The sequence below is a fragment of the Arvicola amphibius genome, chromosome 2 (assembly GCF_903992535.2).
Source record: "Arvicola amphibius chromosome 2, mArvAmp1.2, whole genome shotgun sequence".
Taxonomy (NCBI): domain Eukaryota; kingdom Metazoa; phylum Chordata; class Mammalia; order Rodentia; family Cricetidae; genus Arvicola; species Arvicola amphibius.
Window position 1 is genome coordinate 13,182,352 of NC_052048.2, and position 27,679 is coordinate 13,210,030.

The following is a 27,679-nucleotide window of genomic DNA, read 5'->3' on the forward strand; positions in this document are numbered from 1 at the left end:
GGATGGTGAGTTCAAGGCCAGTTTTAGCTATATTGTGTGCTCTGGGCTAGCCTGGTTTATGGTGTGAACCTCTGTTTCCATCTCATTCCCACTCTCTGTCCCCCACGCTGTGTGTGTGTGTGTGTGTGTGTGTGTGTGTATTTGCACTAGATCTAATTAACTGTTTAAATGGAGGTCATACCTTTCCATTTTTTTACTCTTTCCTTGAGTTTTTATTTCTTTTTTTTAAATTTATTTATTTATTATGTATACAATATTCTGTCTGTGTATATGCCTGCAGGCCAGAAGAGGGCACCAGACCCCATTACAGATGGTTGTGAGCCACCATGTGGTTGCTGGGAATTGAACTCAGGACCTTTGGAAGAGCAGGCAATGCTCTTAACCTCTGAGCCATCTCTCCAGCCCAAGTTTTTATTTCTTAAAGATTTAATTTAGCCAAACATGGAGAATTGCAAAAGTCTAGAATAAATAAAAGAGCTATGAAGTTCCCTTTTTTATAAACACGTTGTTTTCTAGCAGTTATGGTTGCATAACACTAGCCTAAACCAGAAAAAGAAGAAATTATGAGATGTTGTATCAGGGATGGAGAGGGATTGCACATTCATTTAATTTGGAGAATGTCCAAGCATCTCTTTCATAAGGAGTTGCTTTTCCAAGATATTATTTACCTGTAGACTCAGAAAGCTGGGGATGTTACTTAGGCCGTTCATTGCTTGCCCAGCATGCAACCGGTCCTGGGTTCAATCCTCAGCATCACAGGAAACCATGACAGTGGCACATGCCTATCTTTCAAGCACTTGCAGGTGACGAGAGTGGGGTCAGAAGTTCAAGGCCACCTCAGCTAGTGCCAGGCTAGCCTGGGATGCATGATACCCTGTCTCAAAAGAAGGTGGGGAAGCTTTGTTAAGGATGACAGAGGGTAATCCTTGGAAACTGTACAGGTGTTACTCTAAGGGCACCAGTAACATATTAAATTGAGTTCAAAGAAAAGTCAACAATGAATAATGTATTTTGAAAATGCCCACATATGAACATAAGTTTTAATTATTTAGGAAATGATTAGCAAATGGGGAGATGACTCAGTGGCTAAAGCTCTGGCCCGCAAGTGTGGGAAGGGAGTTTGGATTCTCAGAACCCATACAAAAGCTGGGCAGACGCGGAGGCCATTCATACGTCTAGCATCTGGGAGACTGAAACAAGGAATCCGCAGAGCAGCTAGCCAGTTCCACAAGCCAGACTTGAGGAACTCTGGGCTCAGGGACAGACCCCCCACTCCTCTGTGTGAAAAGTGGGAAGTGGTAGAGGAGGACACTGGGATTAATTTGGGGTCTTATAAATATGAACACACAAACGTGTACGTAGCCTTACATATACACATGCTCACTAGGTAAGCACAAACGTGGTGGCCTGAATGATTAAATGGTTGTGTCCAGGATTTCAGTCTCTACCTGCCTGCAAGGTCACCTGAATCTGTAAGGTACAGCATCACCTGTTACCCATGGCTTGGTCCCTGCCATCGACTGTGGTAGTGCGCTTCGGTGTCTTTGAAAGCTTCCCTTGTTCTGTGTGATCTTCATAGACTCTCAGGGGACTATGTCTGTGATTTATTCTCTCAGCCATATCTTTCCAAATTGACTTAGGAAGTTAAAGTAAGGCTGTTACTGTAATGAAATAAAATGTAAATTTAGAAATCTGTAACAGAGAAGAATTTTGTGAACTTTAAGGATTAACATTATGATTGAATTTCAGATTTGTTTTTGAGAATGTCCGAGTGCAAGGCTGGTCTTGGATACATGATGAGTACCAGGCCAGCCTTAGCTACATAGCAAGACCCGATTTCAAAAGCAAAACCAAGACATAACCAACAGAGCAGATGTAGAGGCAGCAGTAATCTCAGGACTTCTCTGTCTAACCAGCCACGCCAGCTAACAATAAACCATAGTTTCTCAAAGGCAAAAGTCAGCTACCTCATGGCGTGACGATTCATACAGCGCCTACTGCATTTCTTGCATGTAAAAATAACTTCATGTAATCATAATCACAAAAGCAAATTCAAGACCCTTGTGTGTCTCACATTAGATCAGGACTTTCTGATGGCATTTGCAATAATGACACATTTTCTTTGCAACATAGAAAGTCAGTGATCCCAGGCACTGCTCACCATCCTAGTTTAAAGTGATGGCATCTGTCAGGGACTGTCTGCAAATGGCCCAATGTTACCCCTCTGAGGCTGCTGTCTCCTTGTATGTACTGCCATGGCTGGCTACAGCTGGTTTTTTTTAACACTAATTCAGATAGATGTAGATACTCAGTTGCAGGAAGTTTTCAAGTCTTTCTTAGAATACAGTCCACTCCCTCTTATCCATGGTGGTTCTTTTGCAAATGATAGAAGGGATAAATGGGAAGAAAGAGAAAGAACAGAATTACTATTTTCCTAATTTGGGGGGTTAGTGGATCTCTTTATTCCCCAATTTTCCCATATATATTAGAATATATCTAATCCTTATACTATAAATATAATATCCTTATACTATAAATATAATATTATATATTATATGATATATAAGTAGTATATAGCATATATAAATGTATGCGGTATTATATATAACAATATATTATGTATAAGTTCTATTTTATATAGAGAGAACATAAATATATGTTATTTATAATATAAATATGTAAGTTATAAATATGTAACTTTAAGGATCAGAACATTATCAATATGTAAGTTAATCTTAATATAAATATATAAGTATATAAGATATAAGTGGCAAGAGAATGTATCTAACATTAATATAATATAAATATATAAGTTAGCTAGCAGTAAAACTATCACAGTAGAGGTAGGGATATAGAATCCACGAATAACAGGCCTTAAAGTAAGATTATTCATAACATATTAATAATAAGCCAGGTATTGGTTCATGTAATCTCAGCACTCAGGAGTCTAAAACAAGGGGACCCCGATGAGTTCGAGTCCTGTCTGCACTAAACAATGGCTTCTGCACCACCCTGTGCTACAGTATGAGACCTTAGCTTAAAAATAAAACAAGGTGTAATGCAAAATGATTAGCAGCATAATCTCACTTTTTATTTTAATATATTGAAAATGGCTGGGTCGTCGACACAGCTTGGAAGACTTCCTTCGCCCTGCTCCCCATCTGATGGAATGACCGTGGAGGGACAGTGTAGCTCTCTGAGGAAGGGTCACCCTGTCTCTACACACCATGGAATGACCGTGGAGGGACAGTGTAGCTCTCTGAGGAAGGGTCACCCTGTCTCTACACACCATGGAATGACCGTGGAGGGACAGTGTAGCTCTCTGAGGAAGGGTCACCCTCTCTGTACACACCATGGAATGACTGTGGAGAGAATGTGTAGCTCTCTGAGGAAGGGTCACCCTGTCTCTACACACCATGGAATGACCGTGGAGGGACAGTGTAGCTCTCTGAGGAAGGGTCACCCTGTCTCTACACACCATGGAATGACCGTGGAGAGAATGTGTAGCTATCTGAGGAAGGGTCGCCTGCCCTCTGAGGGCCCAGGTTTGGCGCAGCCTACCAGCAACCGCGTGATGACCATCTTTGGCCTGCGCCTGTTGGGTTTTCACAGAGGCTTGTGAGGAAACGTAAAAATGTGATAGGAGGAGGTTGGGAATAAAATTGTTCAGACTCAGCATTATCATTTTATTCTTGACACATAATGCCAGAGATGGAGATAAGAATACTATTTAATGCATGAAGTTTTGTTGTTCATGTAAAAAGATAATGGTAAATGCATTGTTAAATCTGTGAATGCTGGATTATTGGAAGTAGTATTTGGTTTTCAAGGAAAATGTGCTTTTAAGAAATTGGGTCCATACATCAGTTATTATAATTTAAAAAGCTTATGGTGATATAAAATTGTGTTTTCCTCTTTGCTTGAGAAGGTTGCCCTTCCCTTGCACTTTTGGTAACTGAACAAAAGTTTCTTTAAAAATGGTCCCTAGAAATAATTTTTAGTGTGTTTAGTTGTTTATGAAATGTTGCTTGAGTGAGTGAGATCAACATTTAACTGAAGTTCTGCTGTGGGTGTTGTCTTCAGCCTGCTAATTTCACATGTTCATTCTGTTCCTTTCACGGTCTGTACACTGACCATCGGCAGTCTCTCGCATGCGTGCTTTCTTCATTCCTTCTGAGATGGGATCTCACATAGTCTAGGATGGCCTCAAACTTGATGTGTAGTCCAGGATGACACTGAACTCCTGATCCCCTTGCCTCAGCCTCTCACACGCTGGGATTCTAGGCATAGAACCCCATGCCTGGCGTGAATATGTGTGTGTAATAGACAGCTCCCAGGGGCAGAGTCTAGATTTGGCACAGTACCAGCAAGCCTTGGAATTTTGCATCATTTTCCTTTGAGCAATAGTTTGTTCTAAAAAATAACAAAACAAACAAAAAAAGAAACAAAAAGCCATTTCTTCATGTGTGCATGTCCACCCACCCCTGCACGTATGCCAGACAGAGGCCAGAAGATATAAGATCCCCTCAAGTTGCAGTTACAGGTAGTTGTGAGGCCCCAAAGTGGGCACGGTGAATGGAACTCAAGCCTCTGCAAGAGCCGTGCCCTCTTTGACCTGAACCATCTCTCCAGCCCCAGTTTGTAAGAACACGACGTTTCCTTTCAATTCTCATACTTTGAAAGGGTTGGACTGGCCCTCATGTTTACTTCCGTACTTAGGCTTCAGAAAAACTAGGAGAATTACAGAGTTCTTCCTTTCTTTTTATAGAAATTATGAGTCCGTCAAAACACAACCGAAGAAATACGCCAAATCCAAGTATGAGTTCAGGGCAAGGAACAGCAGCGAGCTCACGGTTCAGAAGGATGAAGTCTTAGAGGTAATTGAGTCTCACCCTCTTATTACCCTAAGAAAGTGGATTTTCTTTGTTCTTCTAATATGTCTCTGAGCTGAGACCAAGAACTTGTCTCTCTGTGCACAGTCCATCCTGGGCGCCTGTATCTCTCTCGAAATATTAGCTACTTTGTTTATCTGACGCCATAAGAGTGCTGCACATTTGAGTAAGAGAGACCTAGGGCACTGTGGAAGTTGGTTTCTTGGCTGGCCTTGTTGCCCTCCCTTTCTTTGGGATTCATTCAGTTTGGAACCAAGGTTAGTCATGAACTCAGTGTAGAGGAACCATGACAGTTTGAGCAAAGAAAACATTTCCTCCTTCTCTGAGTATCCTTACACACAGCGTCACACAAACGCCACTTGGTAATCACATTGAGGATAGTGTTTCTAGGTTATAGTTTAGAGCACATTTCCTAATACATGCAAAGCATTTTGTTAAAAATAGTTCTCATATTTTCCCTTTCTGTCACACAAATGGAAAAAATAGAACTTTCCAGAGTGGGCATCTTATTGCCCTTTGAGTACCTCAAATGATGCAGGTACATTTTGAGGACAAAGTATATATTTGGGTTGGATTTGTCATAGTGACTATTTTATGTAAATATCAATAACTAAATCTTCATGTAATTTCTAAGAATTTCAGTCATCCCAACACTCATGAGGCAGAGACAGACTGATCTCTGTGAGTTCGAGGTCAGCCTGGTCTACAAAAGCTAGTTCCAGGACAGGCTCCAAAGCAACACAGAGAAACCCTGTCTTGAAAAACAAAAACAAAGCAAAACAATTTCAGTCACTCATATGTTCATTCTCAGTTCATTATCTGAATTAAAAAGAATTTTCTTGGTTAAAATTGAGAAATAGATGTGAATTTGCCCATGAGTGGGTTTTCTTACCGAAACTGCTTTTTTCGTCGTTGCATACTGACAGATACTTGATGACAGGAAGCAATGGTGGAAAGTTCGGAATGCCAGTGGAGACTCTGGGTTTGTGCCAAATAACATTCTGGATATCGTGAGACCCCCGGAATCCGGCGTGGGACGTGCTGACCCCCCATATACACATACCATACAGGTAACTTGGGTTCTGGGCAAAAGTTAATGTTTACAGATTTCCATGAACAGCAATTAAGTGCCTTTTGTATATTAACCACTTTGAGATTTAATTGGTTATATTTCTGAGAGCAACTGAAGAGCCACGTGGGGAGACAATTGAGAATTATGTGTGCTTTTTGACTCATTTCCCAAGGAAAGTGATAAATGCCCAGCAATAAGTTACCGCTCCTCTGAATGCTTTTTTATACCTATTTGTAATATCTCTAACAAACATATTTTTTTCTCTTTGCCCATTGATGTGGCACAAGACCAGCTGAAGGGTAGAATTGCATCTATTACAGCCTTGATCTTCAGGGTCTAGTAAATGTTCAGCGTCTGGCAGCCTCCAGTTCACACTCAGCCTGCCTTAGCCCATGCATGGATATATGCCCTGGTGTCACGGTATTTCCCTTTTTTTCTATTAAGGTTAAATGTATCTATGATGTAGGTGAAGTAGGACAGGTTCTTCCCAATAACCACTGAAGACTAGCCGAAGCTTGCACACGCCCCATTTCAGGGCTTTAGCTGCCTGCCGTTTATCCATTTTGGCAGGTGTATTCCCTCGAGCTGGCACTCTGGAGTGAGGTCCTGAAAGAGAGCTAGAAAGGATGGCCTGTGTCAGTATAACCTCCGAACCCCATGACTTCATTCCCATGCCTTAGGGAAAAGCCTTATAATTTTCAGTTTGAGAAAAACACCGTTCCTGGCTCCATTTTTACTATGATTTTGTTAGCATCCCTGGTTCGTGTAGTAACTTCATGGATATACTGTGAAACAGCTCATTGTTGGCCACGTGTAGGTTGGTCAAGCGTCCAGGCTTTGAGTGGAGTTCATTATCCTGGCTGCCACACTGAGTTCTCTGACCACTTGGAACTCCTTGTGACACTCAGCCCCCAGTAGATCCTTGTCCCTTCCTAGAGGGCTTTGGCCTTATTAGAAGCCACGAGTCAAGCAAACACTTGATATAAAGAATTCTTATCCTTCGGTGTGGAGATGCATTCCATCTTCCCAGATGTAGGAGGACAGAAGCTGGATCATCAGGACTGTGATGTCATCTTGGGCTGACAGAGTAGGACTCTCTGACTCAAAAAAAGAAACAGAAAAAGAAGATAAAACATTAGTGTTTTTCTGTATGTTGTCACTGTGTAAAGTGATGGCGGTAGAAGTCTGTTTCCTGTGCTTGGTATCTTGTTTTTTTTTTTCCCTGTGCTGACATGACATATGTACTTATTTATGCCAATCATTTGTCATTAGCTTTTGATGCCAAAGAAGGAATTTGAATTATTCAAGGTATGGTCTGCTGTGTTTCCCGTGGATTTTGCAGTGACTTTTCTAACTTAATTTTCCATTCCTCTTCCTTTGTAAGTTCCTCTTTTTCTACGTGTGAGATGTGGTTGTCTAACAATGATGTAAGGCCTCTCTCCAGAGGATGCGTGCCAGTCCTCTGCTTTCTCTCCTGGAAGGCTGTTGATCTTATTCTTAACAGTGAGGTCATAGATGCTTGAAATGTGTGTCTGAAATACCTGCCCTTCGAGAAGTCAGGATTTTTCAACATTCTAACCACTGATAAAGTGTTTACAAAGGACTATTTGACCACACGGACAAACAGACCCAAGAGTTTCTGAGTCTGCATTAAAAAAAAATTGCTCAGATTGAATTTTGCTTGTATCCATGATTCCTAGGAACAGATTAAACTCAAAAATAAGGTGACTTAACTGAACTTACAAATAATGTGTATTCTGAGTATCTGCCCCCACTAGGGACTCCCATTCTTTCCCAACTATGGGCTTGCCTTTCCCTCAGCTGTGACTCCTGGCCCGAATTGTGTGTTGACTTGCCTGTTTCAAGCTTGCCTCTGGCTACAACGAACCCAGATGATCAGTACACTCCACAGGCAAAACCAGTCCTTGGAGAGATCACGACACCCGCCCTCCCTGACTCTGTTCTTTCACAGAACCTCATCTTACATTTTTGTCAACTTCGGCACAGTGACAAGTCTGTTTTTTAAGTGTTCACACGAACCAGGAGTCAGTGCTGAAACTGTAAAGAGAGATCTGTGGCCACGGTGGAAGGTTGCGTGTTTTGGCTGTTCTCACAGTCTTACTGCAGAAATGTATGTGGAGGAGTGCTTGTGTGTGTGTGTGTGTGTGTGTGTGTGTGTGTGTGCTCTCTCCCTCTCTTCTCCCTCCTCTCCCTTCTGCCCCCCTCTTCTCTTCCCCTCCCCCATATCTCTTACCTGCCTGCTGTGCCATCCCTGCTTCTCTCAAGGGATTCCTGTTCTTAATGAACTTGTAATCGTTCTGAAAAGAGTGGAGTAAGATAGGAAAGAAAACCCCTCAGAACCATGTCCCACCCGCTGCCTATCTCTGTGACTGTATCACAGACTCCTTTATCTGAGAAAACCAGCGCTCACTGCAGAATGACGAGGTCCCTCCCATGTGTTGGTAGAGTCCAGGGATGCTCAGACCCTCACTGTTCAGAACTCGAGTAGCTTTGGGTTCGTGTCTTCCTCTCCTTTCATGCTTCCAGTCATGGATTTGTTCAGTACCAGCATCTTGCTGTTGGTAAGAAGAGTGGTAGAAAGGCCACCACTCCGTGGTTCCTTTGCAGAAGCCAGCAGCACACCTGCCTCCAGGTCACCTGTTGCTTCGCTCTTTGAAGAGCAGTGACTTCCATCACACCCTACAGGTCTCTCTCCCCTTCCACACACTCATATCAGACTTCTGAAGTAAAGGAAGATTTGGTGACTCATAACCATCATCCCTACACCTGAGAGGTGGGAGCAGGAGGATTTCTGGAATTTGAGGCCAGTCTATACTGCAAATTAGTTCTGGTCCAGCCTGGACTACAGTGTATAGCCTTGGGTGCGGTGCCACACCACAGCATGATACCTGCTGAGTCATCAATAAAGCTGTCAGTCTGAGCCCGGAATTCTTTAAGCTCTCCATACATATGTCTCATTGAAGTCCCGCAACAACCCAATGATATAGGTATATATCACGTAGCCAACTTGGGCAGAGGAGAAATAAGAGGCTCCGAGTTACACAGCAGTACGAAGCCAGACCTGGGACCCAGCCATGTGGATCCAGAGCTGGTGTCCTGATATGCTCTCGTTATTCCAGGGAGGGGTCTGGAAATGTCACCATCTCTTTTTGTTTTAGCAGGGTTCTGTTGTCTAAGTACTCGAAGGGTCATGAGCTCTGAGCACATCTTAGAGTGACTCCTCCCCCCGCCCCACCCCATGAGTCCATCGATTGCCCTTATTTGTCCTTTTGTTTTTGCAATACTTTAGAAATCTGTGCATAAGGTATGACGGACTGGCAAAGTGGGCATTCTGTGAGTCTCGGGAGACGGGAATTGGACGTAAACTGCTTCTGGTCAGCATCTCCGGCTCACTTGGTGTTTTTAAATGGATGCAGTCCTGCTTCTCATCTTCTTCCCCTTCTGTTTCTGGTTCGGAAGGATTCTGGGGAGCGGTCCCTAGTGGCCCAAGGGCAGCAGCGCTTGTCTGTTGGTGCACATCTTTGTCTGGGATTCCGTTCTGAGGGCAGGGGTCCTCACACCTGGAGCAGCAAGTACCAGGTGTTGAATTGTCACCTGAAGTCCCTTGGAGTCTAGGTGATTTGATAATCCTCACATTTGGAGTGATTTTTAACAGCTCTCTCAAGACAGATTCCTCCCCATGGCTTTGGCAGCATTTTAAAAATTCAAGAGAAAGAGATGTGATGGAGAATTTACAAAAGTGTGTGTGTGTGTGTGTGTGTGTGTTGTGAGTGTGTGTGTGCATGTGATAGTGTACGTGTATGATGGTGTGTGTGTGTGTGTGTGTGTGTGTGAGAGAGAGAGAGAGAGAGAGAGAGAGAGAGAGAGAGAGAGAGAGAGAGAGAGAGATGGTGTATGTGTATGATGGTGTGAGTTTGTGTGTGTGTGTGTGTGTGTGTGTGTGTGTGTGTGTGTGTGTGTGTATTGTGTCTTAGTGAAGCCACCAGAGAGGGGAGTGAATGCTATCTGATGGTCACAGAAAAGTGGTCTGGCTTTCTGTTAAAATTTAGAACTCACCAGAGCTTTGTGGTCTCTTCTCTGGGCCACAGATGGCCCCCAGGTGCTTTCTTTTCATCCAGAATCTACTGCCAGGGAAAGATTATTTTTTTTTTAACTTGATTCCCAGGCTAGCACTGGCCATCTCGTGGATAGACTTCTTCCCATGGATCCCCGCTGTGTGAGGAACAGAAATGACTTCCTCCCCATCTTATTTCTGATACTACCACAGCTGGGCTAAAGAATGCTTCTGTGTATTGTCAAGTGTTGAGTTTTTATGTTTGTTATTTCTGTTGTTTTTCTTACTCCGCCAAGGGGGAAAAATAATGACAGCTGTCCAGCCATTCTAAATCTGATGACTCCACCACCCACTCTTTCTTGGCTATTGTGGTGCCATGTGAAAAGCCCACTCTAGTGGTATTTGGTTTTTATTCTGGCCTTGGTTCTGTCACAAGCTGTGTGCCGTTAGAGAAAGAATTTTATTTTTCTCAGTCCCCATGGGCTTGGCTGTGAACTAGAAGTCTGGCTATGTGTCATCAAATTTTCTTCTCTTCTATGGATCCGTTCGAAGAGCTCAGAACTGAAAGTGGGAATATTCTCTAGAGGTGGCTGTTAAACCAACAACAGTAGTATTGAGTTTAGCCCATCTCATCCATGCCTTGTTAAAACTCAGTCCAGATGCTGGAATAACAGCTGGACAGAAAGTGGCATCTGGCTAACATCACTCGCGTTCTTCAGCCAGGCCAGCTTCCTTTTAATACATATGCTTACAAGTTGTTCTGAATTATTTATAGAGGCCCATCAGGGGACCATTAGTTAGAGGCAGGCTTCTTAAACAAAAACGCCTATCATTTTTGTTGAATAATCACATTTTTGCATACATACACACATGTATATGTACATATGCATGCATGCATACATAAAAGATGTTCAAAGTACACACACAATAAATTAAAATTATCACAAAAGTAAGAGAATGAACATATCATTTCACACAGCTACCTACTCCCCCCAACATGAGCAACCATAGCCTGCTCAGTTAGCAAACCTGATTCCAGTGTCCGGTTATTGAGAACGACCCTCCTACTGCGCATTCGAGTTTCTGTTCACAATACACATCCACTACTTCCTGTCATAGGACCTGCACCCCTCCCTCCATCTTCTGTGCCTACCACCCCAATCCTGTAATCACAATCTCGCTGTGGTTGCATGTTTGACTCTGAGTGTGTCCTTTGTAAGATGTGAATAGAATGAACCTATCATACTCTGCACAAAAGGCTCCAATGCTCTGAGTGCTTACTGGGGTGTTCTGTCTCTGAGTGCTGAGCTGGAAGATGGGTAAAGAGGTGTGGGGATTAATTATGTATTTACGAGCTCCTTTGCTGGCTGGCTTGTGGGTAGGTAATTTTGCTGTCAAAAAACAGTCTGTTCATGTTTTCTGTTCATTGATGTGAATTATAATTGATATTCTTTCAATTCCATCTCCCGTGTTAATTTTCTCATTTAATGTGATTTGCTCCATCCCTAATAGCAATTACTTGGCGAGCTGTCAGAGGTAACTCATCTCCGTTCCCTCCTGGCAATTCTTCCTGTAATTTTTTTTTTTTTTTTTTTTGATTCGGTTTCTAGACTTAACACCCTCCAAATATTCCAGCTGTGCTGTTTTCGTGGCAGAATTTCGGAGAGGCCAAATTTAAAGGGCGAAAAGTACAACTCGGCGTAGAACAGCGCTTTAAGAACAGTTCTATGCCAATGGCTTGGTTGGCTTTTACTTGCATAACCTCCTCTCTGAAGCAGTACGCTGCATGAATCCAGCACTCACCTCTAATCACTTTAGTGCTCGAGAATTTTCACTCCGTTTTGGTTACTGAAGAAAAGTGACTCACTCCAGCTTAACTGTCAGTAGTAGGAAAGTACATTTCTGATGAGGCGGAGCCACTCTGACTTCCTTCAGAGAAACACACAGGATACTTTGTTTACAGTGGAGCTCTGCCGGCGTTCGTGAGAGAGGGTGGTTGGGACTCAGGAAGTGACAGTGTTACACAGAAGTGGGTCTCCACCCTGTGATGCGGCTGCCACAACCTGAGGGGTCTGTGGAGATGCGGGATGTCAGTGGTGGTTCCTGGGAAAAGCCCAGACCATGGCCTCTTATAGGATCCGAGCCTCAGCCTCCTTGGCGCAGGAACAAAAGGTTCCAAACGAGCCATGCCCAAGAAGGTCTTCCATGGCTTGAGGTGTGGGAGTCACTGGGTCTGTGCCTCCACACAGGAAGAGCCGAGCGCAGGAATGTGAAGCAAGAGCAGGCATGGGCAGTAGATAGAGAGGAGCAGAGCTGATGGGAGGGGCTCAGGACAGAGGAGCCAGGGATCAGTACCACCTGGGTGACTTTCAGAATGCGTTGCAGGGCTTGGAGGTCTGTTCCTCTTTTCCCTTCTTGTCAGAGGTTGAAGGCATGAGGCAGGCAGAAGGGACTAAATGGAGAGGGAAATATGCAAGTTATCATAACTCTGGCCGAACTCATGAAAAATGTCTTTATATGGCTTTGGACGTTTCCATAGGGGCCTAAGTTTTTGACCTGTTGTTGAGTGAGATCTGTTGGTACTGTCACCTGTGCAGCAGAAGAGGGTGAATGACCTGAGACCCGAACACATGGTGAGCCCGTCTCTGGGCTTCACTACGACACTGTCATGTTGTTTTGAGCTTCTCACAGAATGATTCCACAGATAGAAAAACACTAGCTCTTCTTGATTTTATGGAAGCAGAAAAAAAATGAATCATATTGTAGCACTCGGAGCTTGTAGCTTTTTTTTTGGCATAAGCTTTAAAAACAATCATTTAAATTCTGACACTTTGGAGACATTGACATGATTTCATCAAACCTTTAAAGGACAGGCTTGTCTAGGGGACGCAGCATGTATATTAAGTGGCTTTGGCGTGTGCTAAGTAGTGCTTTTGGTGATGTTTGCTTTGTTTGATTGCTTTAGATATTCTTTAGCCCAAATATAAGAGAAATATCTTGAGGGGTTTATAGTAATATAGCAATGCTTTCTGACATTATTACTGAATATATGAGGAGCATCTCTAGGACTGGGTGTTGGGAAAAGCAAAATTCTGTTCCTCTCATGCTAAATTTTGTGGCTTCCCCACCTCCGGCTCTTCCTCCCCTCACTATCGGGCGGCACGGACTAGCCCTCCTTCAGTGTTGGCCCTTCTGTGCATGGATCTCTCCCATCCTTACTGCTGGCTGGTGTGTGAGCCGCAGCCCTGGAGAAACCGCAGCACGGGCCAAGGGCCCCTTCCCACGAAGCTTCCCACGACTATGAAGTCTCTTCCTGGGAAGGAACCCTGGCGGTCAGTGTGTTGTTTTGTGCGTGACGATTTAATTTTAAAGTAGTGTGTGCTGTGTGTTTCTCTGGTTCTGATCTCTGTGGAATGGGGGACTTGCTTCAAAATCAGAGTTGTCTTATATTTGGGCTAATTTAGAAGTGAAAAGTAAATACTGTCTTAACGCAAGATCCAGATTTCCAGAAGGTTCGCTCTTGCATGTTATGTGGCGAGCTTCAGTGTTAATTGGAATTGTGCTGGCTCAGTATTTAAACTTCACTTCCATCATAGCTTTGCATCTTTGGCTCTGCAAAGATATGCCTATTGAGACCTCGGAGTCTCTTACCTGTAGTTAATTATGTTACCTATGCTTAAAGCCTTGGATATTGTGTTGAATAGGAAATACACAGAGATACTGTTTTATCATAGCCCTGCTTGTGTAGTTACATCTTCTTTTTAAAATATGAATCCCCATGCACATGCCTTTCTCCCTCCCCTCCTCTCCCTTCCCCTCCCCTCCTACTCCATTTCCCCTTCCTCTTTTCTTTTTTTGTGGGTCCAAGGGTGAAGTCAGAGCCTTCTGCATGTAGGGCAAATGCTCTACCATGGATCTTCCCCCCAGCCTGAAGGACTGATTGTGCCTTTATCCTTAAAATCACCCACCCTATGTATTCCCATTTAATAAAGGAAATTTCTAATGTGAGGAAATTACTGTAAGACAGTGGTAGGAAGGGCCGTGCAAATGTTACTAACAGCAGCCCACACATGCTTATTTTAAAAGCCCAGCTCCTTTAGTCTCAAGTTAACACCTTGCTCCTCTCAAATCTCCTCGGAAACAGCAGAGTTAAAGTCCTTTGACTGTAGCCTACCTTAAAAACAAGGAGTGGGTGATGCTTAATGTTCTTGATTTTCAACTCCATTGAAATGATTATTTGTTTAAATTGTGAAATAGAGTATTTTTAACCTGACATCGTCTTCTGTAAGTTCAAGCCCAAACTTAGTTTTCTTGGCCTGTATTTTTTTATTTTTATTTATTTTTTCTTGTCCTACATTATGATTATTATTCACTCCTGGTTTGAGCTTCTCGTGAAACTCACACTCTGACTTTGAACAAATAGTAGAGTTTTTAAGAGATGATTTTAATAAAGGCGATATCATATTGGATTAAAAGTGTGCGTATATATTAGGGAATGGCACAGGTAACTTTACAAATAAATATCCAGTGGTACCGTGTCAATTTGTACCTCATTTTCCAGTCTGAGTTCATACACACATGTACACACCCATTCATATCTATTTATCCACACATACACATTTCAAGTTAATTGTTGTCTTTTTGTAGAAACAAAGGATGGAGTATGGTCCAAGATCAGCCGAGGCTCCTTCTGCCCCGTCACCCCCTCCAACACCAGCACCCGTTCCAGTCCCCCTCCCCCCTTCTGCACCAGCACCTGTTCCTGTGCCCAAGGTTCCAGCAAACATCACCCGTCAGAACAGCAGCTCAAGCGAGAGTGGGGGCAGCATCGCGCGAGACAGCCAGCGATACAAACAACTCCCAGTGGACCGTAAGTTTCCTGGGGGCAACCCAGTTCACTGGGTCTGCTCGTATTAAATGTTGTTAGAGGTAAATAAGTATCACTTATACTTCATGGATAGTTCCTCCTGACTTCTTAATCTCTGAGTGTCTCTGAGAAGCGGGTCATTTTCTCACATCTCTAAGGCATGTGTCTGTACACATCTCCTGTGTCATGGTCATTGAATGTAGACTTGCTCGAACCGGACATGTTGGACATGTTGGATTCATGAGCATTACTTCCTACCTGCAATATTTCAAGGTTTTAATGATCTGCTCTGTATTTTAGCATGTAGAAAGTGGGGGAAAACAGAGCTGCATTTCCTAGGACAAGTGTGAAGATTTGAGATGATACAAGCAAAGTATTTAGTGGGGGTAGGGATGGAGGTGTGTGGGGTTGCTCAATCTCCCTCTCCCTGAGGAATGTTTTGTTTTCTTGGTTGTCACAAGCTACTGACATCTAAGCAGAAGTCAGGGGTGTTCGCCAATATCCTGCATCGTGCAGGCAATTGGAAATTTCAGTGGCGCAGAGCTTGGAAACTGGGATTGATTTTGACCAGCGTAAGCAGTCAGGAATGTCTGCTACTATCATTGTCATCTCCTCATCGGTCCCATCTCCCTCTGTCTGCTCCCTAGTGTTTGCCTGAGAACTGTCCCAGCTTAGAGCTGCGTGCAAGGCCACTTGCTCACTGGTCGGTCATTGCCACATTCCTATAGCCCGAGAGAAACTACGTGACTTTACATGTGTTAGGAGTATGGGTTGGGCCCTGAAAATGTAACAGAATTGTCCAGAGTCTGACTGTGAGGAGCAGGGCTAAAAGCAGAGGGTAGAGCGAAAGGCAGAGAGCAGCAGTGTAAGGAGCAGAGAGCAGCGGTGTAAGGAGCAGAGAGCGGCAGAGCAGGAATGGCCGTGTTGAGAGAAGGCTGCTGTGGGAGGGAGAAATGGGAATGATGAAGAAGAGAGTGAATGAGGGAGAGTCAGTGAGCAGAGAATGAATGCATAACCTAGCAGAGTATGAGAGAGAGAGAGAGAGAGAGAGAGAGAGAGAGAGAGAGAGAGAGAGAGAGAGAGAGAGAGAGAGAGAGAGAGAGAGAGCGCTGTGTGGAAGAGCTACTGTGTAGCTGTGGCTGTGTGGGGATTTGTAACCTTGTAACCGTGTGGAGGCCACAAAGAAGAGGCCGTCTAGAAAAGGGACACAGAGGAGAAATGGGTATAAAAGAACCATGTGTGGTCATGTTGTCCCTGAATATTGGAATATGGATTTAAGCAGGGGAGTGATGGATATATGTAAGAGAGATTGTCAAGTAAAAGACCAAGTTGAAGTAAAAGCCAGGGTCACCATCAGGAAAAACGTGTGTGCGTGTCCCTTTTTCCGTAGGTTACCCGCAGAAAGCACGTGTGTCTTCATTTCCCCTTAGACAGAAGTTTGGTTCTCGCTGCATTCGTGGATTTCTTTGCACTGGAGGTGCCCCTAAGTCAGCTTAGGTACATACACCATCACATTAACATAAACACCCGCCAGCATCACCTTCTGTTTGCTTCCAACACAGATTTCATGTAAACTTGAACTTCACGTATTTTCACTAATTAAAACAGGGTCTTTTTGAGAATGGTTTCTCAAAACAGTAAGAAAAGCAAAATTAAAGACATGACAACTTCAGTTTGTCTGTTTTGTTGCTGTTGTTGTTACTTTGGAAGCTGAAGGTAATTCTGAGAGTTTTGCTGTACCTTGTGTATTATACATATCTGCTTCAGGTCTAACTATGTTTATAAAGCATTGCAAGTCAATTTGCCTGACAGGAACTCATTACAGAAAACTTGGAAAGTCAAAACCAAGAAGCCATTTCCTGTATCTGAGGCTTGATAGAAAGTGGACATGCTGTGTGAAAAACAGATCAACCATTTTGTCTCATTGCCCCTCCCGAGGGTCTGGACTTTTCTCTCTTTATCAAATTACTTTTCCTATAAATGATCAACCTGTTTCCATTCCCTTTCATACTATTAATGTTGTCAGAACAGGAATGACCTGCAACTTAGCCTGACTGCAGAACCGCATCTCTGATATCCATGTACCTGTATCCGACTATTGATCTCATAGCTGATGTCATAGCCAGAGGCTCCGGTTCAAACTACATTCCTAAATTGTCAGTGCCATTTCCCCCAAGAGCCATAGCTGCAGGATTTTATCTCTGAAGTATGAGTGATTCAAATCACCTTTTTAGTCATGTTTGACCTCATTAGAATAATGCAGAGCGACCAGCAAAATGATGCAATAGGAAAAGGTGCTTGCCTCTAAGCCCGACCTGAATTTAATCCCTGGAACCTACATGGCTAAAAAGAGAGAACCAATTCTCTTGTGTTGTCCTCTGACCTCCAACCTACCTATGCGAGCGCACACACACAGACACAAACACACACACGTGCACACACACAGACACAAACACATGCACATATATGCACATACACACCAATAAATAAATACATGGAAAATATAATAAAAGGAAAATAAAAGTTTGGGAAAGCAACTAATTCTTTATCAGAAATAGCTGTTTATGAGTGTGAAAAGGTGTTTAACCAATTGAATATGCTACTAAATTTTTCAAAATATGTGTGAGCTTTTAGAGGGATGCTTGTTTTTCGCAGATACCCAGAGAAAGAGTTTTCAGATGGGAAAGTTCTATGAATATATTTTATTTCCCTGGGGAACATTCCCTCTGAGAAACAACTGCTCTTTTCTCCTTCCCACAAGTTTGCACACATCTCTGTGTGACACATCAGTACCGTGATCTCTGACACAGTGGCAGTCTGTTCCAGGCCTGGGGTCAGAGTTCAGAGGCTTCCAGTCCCCTTCTGGAACAACACATGGCCTGGAATGGCTTGTTCTTTGTCCCACTTGAAGAAACGCAAGAACCTAGTGGGGAAGATGCATAGTTTGAATTCTTTTACATAAGTGGACTCTCCTGATAATTGAGACTCATCATAATCAAATCTGCTTTTCATACGTGAAAAGGTCACGGGGTCTGTAGAATAGAAACACTCCCCAAATTAGCGCATGGGCTTGTTTCCTTAACATAATTGCTCATGTAAAATTCCTTTTTAAGATATCTCCAGAGTGCGAGAGTATAGTTTGGCATTAAATAAATTTATTTCTTTGTATAAATGAATATTTCCCGATAGCATATTTTTGGAGCAGTTTTTTTTTTTTTTTTTCTGAACAAAGGCCAGGGCTTTCTCATGGTCATTTAGCAGATGGCATAACTGTGTGTGTTTTGAGGTCCATGTTTCTCTCAAGATGAGCTCCTTGCCATGACATTCTTTGTTTGTTCCCCAAACTTCTGATAAAAATAAAATGAAAAGGCCAAGGAAGTGGGAACGTACGCATATACTATGGCCGTAGACAAGGCCATGATAGCAAATGTCTGTTTTAAATTTCAGCAAAGGGTGGGAGGTGTGTTTGGGCAGAGCGTCTTCTGTGCAATGTGAAGGCCTGAGTTTGAGCTCCAGCATCCACATGAACAGCCAGGCGTGGCCATTAGCTTCACTCAGGCAGAGACATGCAGCTCCTCAGTCCGCTAGCCACAACGGCAAGTGCCAGGTTCAGTGAGACCCTGTCTGAAAATGTAACTTGAGAAGTGAATTGGGAAGACATCTGGCTCTTACCCTACATAGGAGCATGCAGGGTGCACAGCACAACCAAGTTCACATGCCTCTCTCTCTCACACACACACACACACACACATCATACACACATTATATACACACACATGCATCACACACATCACACGCACATGCATCACATACATCACAGACATGTATCACACACATATACACACACATTACACAATACATGCATCACATCACAGACATGCATCACAACTACATCTCGCACACATGCATGACACACAGGCATGATACACACATGCATCATATGCACATACACATGCAACACACACATCACACACATGAATCTCACACACACACACTGCAGGAGTGAAGCCACCTTTGCTGCAATGGAGCATTGTTTAGATGAGCTGTTTGGAGGTGGGTGGAGCCAGGCATCTCGTAAGCCATTCAGATTAGTTTGTCAAAGATCCAGAGAGCATCCCCTCTTGCTGCTTTTGAAGATGCCCACTTGTTAGTTTGCTCTCATTTCTTGCTCAGTCCTTTGACATCTGAGCCCTTTGACTTGAGTTCAATCTTTTGTAATCAGAACTGTCACTGTGGGAAGGGGTGTGATGCTCATCTGCTTTGTTGTTAGGGGAAAGCTTTGAAAGTGGAAACCAAAACCCTGGAGCATTCTAGAAAGAGGTTTCTCTGTAATGCCCCAGGAAGGCTACGTGGACTTGTGGCCTCTTTGGTGGATAAGAAGGTGTGGTGGTATTTCAGTGGAGTGGTATTTTCTTGTTTGCTTTGAGGCAGACCTATTTCCTGCGTGCTAGCATCCTCGGTGATTTAAAACAGCTACAGAAGCACAGGCACTGTTTTATTTATATCCATCGACAGGGTCCTTTCCCTTCTTTCTTCCTGCATTTTTCTTTTGTTCTTTCTTAATTAACTTCTTCTTCCCCTATTTGGGGAAGGGATCCTCTTTCCAAGAGGCTGTGACAGCCAATGGCTGATGGGGGACATGAAGTCATTGTCTTTAGAGCTGTAACCACTGCTGAGTTACCAGTGCACCAGGGGCTAGCTTCACCTCAAGCCCACATGAGTGGTCCTAGGTAAACCCAATGGTGCACAAAGCAAACACAAAATAAGAAGACCTAGAGGCAGAATGACTGCAGGAGAGGGGGAGGGTAACAATTAGGAAGGAGAGGGTAGAGGGATGAATATGCGCAGAACATATTGTATACATATAAGAAACTGTCAAAGAAGAAACTAATTAGAAATGTTTCCTGCATACTGAAGACTCTACTACAGATTAGACTCTATTAACGCTAATTATTTCACAGTTCACTTTCCAAAGACACCAAACACCTTCTCTGAATGACATAAACAGTTCCCTCAGCTACCAGGTCATTGCCACCTGCCAAGGTAATTAGTTAATTGGATTATTATATCAGTTCTGAGTTCTTGAAAACAGTAACAGGTAACAATATACCTAAAAGTGCACACATGTATTTTTTTGATACATAGAGATATAATTTCATATCCTTGCCATTTTTCTCATAACTCCATGCTCATTCATAAGCACATGGCTAGGAGGGAAGGATGATGGGAAAGATCGTCAACGGTGGTTTCAGGGACCTGAGTATAGAAAAGACCTGGGCTGAAACTCAGACTGTCTGGTTCTAGCTAATTTCTACTCTAATTGTCCGTGTCTCTTAGATCATTTCTCTTTGTTCTCCGTTTCCTGACCTGGTTAGAGTGTGATGGCTGTAACATGGTGGTTGTCAGGGTCTCAGAGGAAAGGTCAGAACACGCCCCACCCTGCTGCATTCACATCTGTTGGATTCCTGTTCCAGATTGGGTGCGGGAGCTCTGCGGTGTTTCTCCAGTGTTCCAACAAGCCAGAAGATTCAGAGAGTGTGGAGACTGAGAAAGAAGGCAGAAACACAGAGGCAAACAGAGAGCAGAGACATTCCATGGCCCCCGGGAGGAAGCGCTTTGAGACAGAACCATGTGGCACAGGCATTGGGTGGAAGGAGGTGGCAGCTGGGAAGGAACTGGCTCCTGGAGTTCAGGCCAGTGGGGGGGGAGAGAGAGAGAGAGAGAGAGAGAGAGAGAGAGAGAGAGAGAGAGAGAGAGAGAGAGAGAGGGGCAGTGATCCTTACAAAGAAGAAAGGAGCAGGCTTGCGTGATGCTCATACAGGCCCCTTCTCATGGATTCCTGATTACAAGGGAACAGAGAAGTGGGGAGCAGCTGGGAGGAAAACATGATCCAAAAGAGAGAGACCACTAAATGAGGAATGTCTCTGTGTGGGGGTGAAATGAAGCAGGAAAGAGGGAAATGGATAAGACACGGGATAAGCAGGAGATAAATTACCTCAGAGGGTTAGAATAGGCCTTGAACACAAGGTCTAGTGCAGAGGGTGGGGCTGGCCTAAGGAGTGCAGGCTGGGAAGGAGTGTAGCTCTCCAGTGTGATAGGGAGGAAGCCAGTCTATGGGAGCAAGTATTGGCAGGAAGAACCATTGGGGAAACCTGTGCAGATTATTCTTTACTTATTTTGAGTCACGGTCCCACTGTGCAGACCAGGCTGCTGTGGAACCCACTGTACAATTTTGGGGGCTCTCTTTTATATACTCTATTTTACTCCTAAGTTAGGAAGTGAGGTCATTAGGGTGAGGATGAAAACTAGGTTGGAGGTCTGCAGAATAAGCCATGGACATTAAATAATCGCCTGAGAAGGGATGATTCCATATGGTTCAATCTGTTATGGGAGGCTTGCGAGGGCACTGTACAATGTGTCTTGGGTTCCAAGTGTCAACCTGGTGCAATATGACAGCAGCCTTCTCCCTTGACCACCGCCATCTTTGCCCCCAGAAGGATGTCTAGACAAGTCTAGATGAGATATCACTGGTTTAGGGCTGTGTAGAAATGATCATCGGAGACATGGCAGCCTAGCGGGGATCCTGATCAATAACCAAACAGGAGGTGTTTAACTGCTGTCCCTCGTGCAACTGAGCAGGCGCAGGCACAGCCTGTGGAGACTCCTGAGCAAAGAGATGGGCCAGAGAGTCACTTTAATAATTTATACCGGGTTGAGGTACAGGTGAAGGGATGGCAGGAACCCGGGATTGCACATCTCTCGGGTCCGGGGATGATTAGGGATGAGGTTCTAGAGGGGATATCATGGCAGAGATCTTTGAACATGTCTGCTCCCTTCCGGCGTTCAGGAAGAAAGTCTCAGATGGAAGAGGTGCAGGATGAGCTCTTCCAGAGGCTCACCATCGGGCGCAGTGCCGCACAGAGGAAGTTCCACGTGCCACGGCAGAACGTGCCGGTGATCAATATCACTTACGACTCCACCCCGGAGGAAGTCAAGACCTGGCTGCAGTCAAAAGGATTCAACCCTGTGTGAGTGTCGCATGCCTCCTTCGCAGTTGGGTCCCTTCCATGCCACTCCTGACTCTTCAAAGTCGTCAAAGCCTAGGTGGCATTCTTTTTCCCAGATTCAGGAAATAGCGGCTAACTGTTTAAAAGCAAAGAAGAAGGTAGAACTGGGGAAAGGGACGAGACTAATTCAAGCTGAGAGTTCATTTTCTTCACCAGTCTCTTGGGCAGTTGTTACCAGCTGGACGGACTATAGGCATTTGATTCTTTCTCATCAGTTATGCAGGGTAAGGTGATGTTATGCAGGACCGTATCACATAGGATGTGTGACATAAGACTTCTTGTGTCTCAGGGCTGTCAATCAGAGGTATCTTCACTGCTTTCTAAACCACTGATCTAAAAGTCTGTAGATGTTCTGTGTGTGTTTGGTAACATGAAATGTTTGAACAGTACATGCCTGAGGGATCTTAATTTAGAAACTCGCTCCCTTGGCATATTTGACAGCCAAGCTCAGTTGTTAGTTGCCATGTTACGAGAAAGCGCTCTGTTGCTCTTAGGAACAGGAAAGAGAAGCCTAAGGGAGTCCATGATTTAGAAACCCCACTGCATTCTTTTAGATGCTTGGTCACCAGTCATTTTATGTGAAAGGATCCTCTGGGTCGCAGCCATGGACGTCTCTTGGTATTCCTCGTCTCAGCACTGCAGTGCCTTTTAAGGATATGGAACACACAGTGATGGTGTGCCTGTCATCCCAGCTCTTGGGAGGTGGGGATGGAAGACCTGCAGTTCAAGGTCAACCTGAGCTGCTTACAGAGTTCTAACCAGCCTGGGCTACATGAGACCCTGCCTCAGAAGTGAAATCAAGTGAACAGTCAAGGAAAAAAGAAAAACAGATAGATAAAGGATGGATGGATGATAGATAGATGATAGATAGATAGATAGATAGATAGACAGACAGATAGATAGACAGATAGACAGACAGATAGATAGACAGATAGACAGACAGATAGCTAGAGAGATGGTTTAGCTGTTAAAGCAAGGCTCACAATGAAAAGCTTGAAGCAGGATGATAGAAGAAGCAGCCGCTTTTCTCTTGCTGACATCTGCAGCCCTCTGGTAACTTCCTCATGCTCTGTATTTCAGGACTGTCAATAGCCTGGGGGTGTTAAATGGAGCACAACTCTTTTCCCTCAATAAAGATGAGCTGAGGTCCGTCTGCCCGGAAGGTGCCAGAGTCTTTAGCCAAATCACTGTTCAGAAAGCTGCTTTGGAGGTAAGAGCCGTGAACAGAGCTGGTGTTTGTCGTCTTTGGAGAGTGAGAACTGGAGCCAATGTTCGTGTCCATATTGGCCAGTTTCTCCTCACTAAAAAGAAGAATTAAATTTGTCTCAGTTTTTCCTTCTCTGCTACTAGATACCATAGGTAACTGTTTTCAAAAAGATTATCTTTCAGGCTAAGTAGAGATTTATTAACAAAAGCACGATGTTCTCATTTTATGGCACAGGCTCCTATAAAAACTTCAATTTTGCTAATAGAAAATAAATTCATACATGAATTGAGTAACTGTCTGGGAAGCAAGGACTATTTTTCCCATTTTTATTTACTTCAGAAATGTCAGTACAATGAATAAATAGAACCCTAGTTGTGGGGTGCTAGAAAAATGACCCTACTGTTAAGAACATGCCCTGCTTTTATGGAGAACCTGAATTCTGTTCCCAGGACCCACTAAAGGTCACACAGTAGCCATCTGTAACACCAGCTTCAGGAAGTGGACAAAAGAAAAATAAAAATAAGTAATCCCCAAGTTAGGCAGGGTGATGGTGCATCTATAAGCCAGCTCTTGGGAGGTAGAGGCAAAAAAAAGCTTAGTTCAAGCCTTAGGTGTATAGTGAGTTCAAGGACTGCTGGGGCTCCAAGGATCCTTTCTCCAACAAACCAAAGTTCTGGGTGCATTTTCCAAGCCTAGTTATCTATCTTTAGAATCATCAGGAATGCTAAGAAAGGATATTGAAAACGTGTAGCTGTGGGGTAGGGAGAAGAGTGTGCAGTTATGAGGACCAGGGTTCCAGTCCCAGCATCCACTTAATCAGGCAAACATCCCACAAATACTTCTGACTCCGGTGCTGAGGGATCTGCCAGCTATTCTGGACCCTGAGTGCTCACAGGCAGACCTGTGTGTGAACACTCCACATGCAAATATAATACACGCACACACACGAACGCACGCACGCACGCACACACATACTCTCACACACACGCACATAAATAAAATAAATCCAAGGGAAAGGAAACTATACAGCTGTAGGAAGTGTTAGTCAACGCTGTCTGCATAGCAGCTGAGGAGTGAATGGACGTCTGTTTAGCAGGAGGTATTCAAGCTGTCCTCTTCAAAGATGGCTCTGTAAGAGTTAAAAGTTTTTGTGAAAATTATAGTTGGCCTCAAATAAAAGGATACAGGATTCAACATGAAACGGATAGCTAATTATCCCTAGCAGGCATATTATGTAAATTGAACAGTTAAATAACTCAGGATAAAATAGTTTCGTGTGTATAATCCTGTGACCATTCCCCATCAAGCGAAATTCTGTTATGCTGAGAGTTCTCTTCTACAACATTGATTTGGAAGGTTTTATATTTGAGTTTGATGATTGCGTTTCCTATGTAGAGTGTGAATAAGAATCATGTGTTCCCTAAAGCAGTTTTCTTACCATCATACTTTTCAGTCTTGTTAACAATGTATAAATTGCTTCTCAGGGGTACATTAGAAAATTCTGTATCCTTAATGTTTCCGGATCCCTTCCTTCCGGGATATCCTGTTACTATGTTTGCCTTCCCGGCCTACTTCGCTGCTGATTCTACTGGGCTTTGACTGAGGCGGAACTGATCCAGTTTCCAAGAGCTTCTTGGCCACTTTCCCTCCTTGCCACTTTCTTGGATCCAGTTCTTCACATAGTTTCTCTCCACACCACACCCCCACTTGTTACCAGAGCCTTCAATCATCAGAGGAAATAAGGACAAGGTCCCCAGGGATTGTAGGGAGACCTTGGAAGGGAAAAAAGCTGGCACGATCAGAGGGGCAGAGTTGTCGGAAGGGAAACAATGTGTTCTGAAGACACCCTTTAAAATCTCTCAGTGGTAATGAGTGCCTTGCTTGACTGACCTTCTTTGGAAGGTGTGAAAAGATGGCTCATTTGATAATGTGATTGTTGTAATCATGAAGACCCTAGCTCAGCTCTCGAGTGCCCAAGTAATAGGTAGACATGGCTGTCTAAGCACTGGGGAAGCATAGACAGGAGGATTCCTGGGACTGGCCAGGCCAACAGACCAATGAGCTGTAGTTAGAAGCTGCTCATTAATTCCAGCTGTGCCCAGACCAGAAAGAATTACACAGAAGCTATATTAATTAAATTATGGCTTGGTCAATAGCTTAGGTGCCTTTTTAGCTAGCTCTTCTTAAATTAACCCATTTTTATTATTTTGTATTTTACCATGAGGCTCATGGTTTACCGATGCCAGCACATGGGTGTCTTTTTCCTCCAGCAGATACGTGGGTCCTTGGCTCTGCCTTTTTTCCTCCTCTGTCTGCTTGGAATCCCTGCCTTACTCAATTCTGCCCTGCTGTAGGCCAGAGCAGCTTGTTCATTAACCAGTGGTATTTATAGCACACAGAGGGGAATCCCACATCAGTGATCCTTAGGTGTAGTCTGAGATTCTGTCTCAGAAAACTAAGGTGGAGCTGGGTATGGTGGCACACCCTTTTAGTCTCAGTGCTTAAGAGGAAGAGGCAGAAGGGTCTCTGTGAGTTTCAGGGCAGCCTGAGCCATATATATAGTAAAATCCTACCTCAAAGGAAAGAGAAAAAATATTAATGAGAAGCCAGCACACACGCCAGTAACTATGATTTGATAAGTACAGACACCACACACGCCAGTAACTGTGTTGTCGGCTCCGTGTTTCTATTCCAGGACAGTAACGGAAGCTCTGAGTTACAAGAAATCATGAGGAGACGTCAGGAGAAGATCAGCGCCGCTGCCAGCGACTCGGGAGTGGAGTCGTTCGATGAAGGAAGCAGTCACTGATGGGTTGGGCGCCATCACTCGTGGCTTTGCTGGACATACTTTGTTTTAAGAAGCCTCGAAGGGAATGTCGAATCGCTTGGCCTGGTCTATGTAAATGATCGCCATAGAAGGAAACAGTGGGTACTGAGTAAGCAGAGGACTTGCTGCTTCTTGGCCCATTGTTTTGGTTAAAAACTGAGAAGTGGGCAGGTGAGGTTGGTTGTTCAGCAAGTAAAAGTATTTGCCGCCAAGCCCAATGACCTGAGTTCGAGTCCCTGGACCTATGTGGTAGAAGGAGAGAGCTAGCTTTTCCAAGTTGTCCTCTGACCACCATACAGGTGAATTAGCAAGTGTCATTAAAAGAATTTTAAAGATAATTTAAATTAAAAAAGAAAAAGATTACACTGTTTTGAGCTTGGGAAGCACTTTTTTCCATTTTCCCAAGGTACACTTCCTTTGGCTCCATTAATTCTCCCAGCTTCATCAGGTGATCTATGTTGGGTTATTTTGACAATGGAAAATTTACTCACTGCAACAAGGAAAAGATATGGCCATTGATGACTAAGTCTACCCACTCAGCTCTGTGACTGGGATACCTGTCATCCAGGGAGGAGGCTCAGCGAGACTACCCTCTGCCTACTTTAGGTCTCTCCTCTGACATACCTAATGACAGCATACTTAGGTGTATTAAAGTTCTTAATGCCAACCGTTTAAAAATAGCACATTTGAATGAACTGTACAATATAGCCAGACCTTGAACGTGCAGATAGGAGACTATAGTACGTTCTCAAAACGCTTTGTTCCTTGAAGCTCTGTCAGTTGCAAAATCTTGCATAGATTATGCTTTGATTTAGCTTAAATTCTGCTTATTATGTATACTGTGTAATTAAATATGAGAAAGCACAAGTGGGAAGAAGTCATATACATTCACAATCACTCAGAGTAACCCACGCTGCTGTTTATTACAGTATTTTGCTTAATGAAAGCCTCAGTTATAAATATTGATATAAGTAGTAAAAGGATATCGGGCCATTTTATGTGTTTTATCTGTGTAACAAGGGACACTTAATTTACATGTACCTTAACCCCATGAAAGAATCTAGATAGAGAGAAGAAAAATGGCTAACCTTCAACAAATGTTATTTTTGGAAACACGATTTTTGTCATTAAATGTAATATTATTTCACATTTATAAAGAAGATGTTATGTAAGAATGTTGTATATTTTAACATAAATCCATTTAGAGAGATTATCTAGATTCATTAATTTTTCATAGTGCCTTTTTCACTTGAGTCGGCTGGAAAGAGTCTGCAATAAACAGTATTTGCTGTATATTAAAATAAATAGCTTCTATCTCATCCACATGAAAATGTTTGCTTTGTAGCCTGGGCACGTGGGTTAACAGAATGAGAGCAGATGTCCCTTACACAGAAAGAAGGCCTCGGTGTGTGTCTGTAGAGCATGACCTCGGGTGCTGTCCCATGATCCTCTGGTTTAATCGTCCACGCTCTCTATCAAGCCACAGTTGCTACCGAGAATGAAAACTCATACACTCTGTATTCATTTTTATCACTGCTCCAGGCAAATTTGTATCTGGAAATCTGCAGTGACTAGGGGCCAAGTTTGCAAAGATGATGAAGGGAATAGCAGCCTTCACCACCCATCTGTCTCCCCATCATCCCGAGCAGTTGTGAGGTGACAAAGGAGAATC

General features: G+C 43.6%; 1 protein-coding gene across 1 annotated transcript in view; it reads left to right on the forward strand.

Moving 5' to 3' along the window:
- Eps8 (epidermal growth factor receptor pathway substrate 8) overlaps window positions 1-27,049 on the forward strand; it is a 66,816-nt gene extending 39,767 nt beyond the window's left edge. Inside the window, exons 15-20 of the mRNA XM_038319579.1 lie at window positions 4,769-4,877; window positions 5,819-5,962; window positions 14,687-14,909; window positions 21,754-21,934; window positions 23,054-23,183; window positions 25,876-27,049. Coding sequence (XP_038175507.1) covers window positions 4,769-4,877; window positions 5,819-5,962; window positions 14,687-14,909; window positions 21,754-21,934; window positions 23,054-23,183; window positions 25,876-25,989 — 901 coding nt within the window. The 3' untranslated portion in view covers window positions 25,990-27,049. The remainder of the gene's footprint in view (window positions 1-4,768; window positions 4,878-5,818; window positions 5,963-14,686; window positions 14,910-21,753; window positions 21,935-23,053; window positions 23,184-25,875) is intronic.
- The last annotated feature ends 630 nt before the right edge of the window (window positions 27,050-27,679 follow it).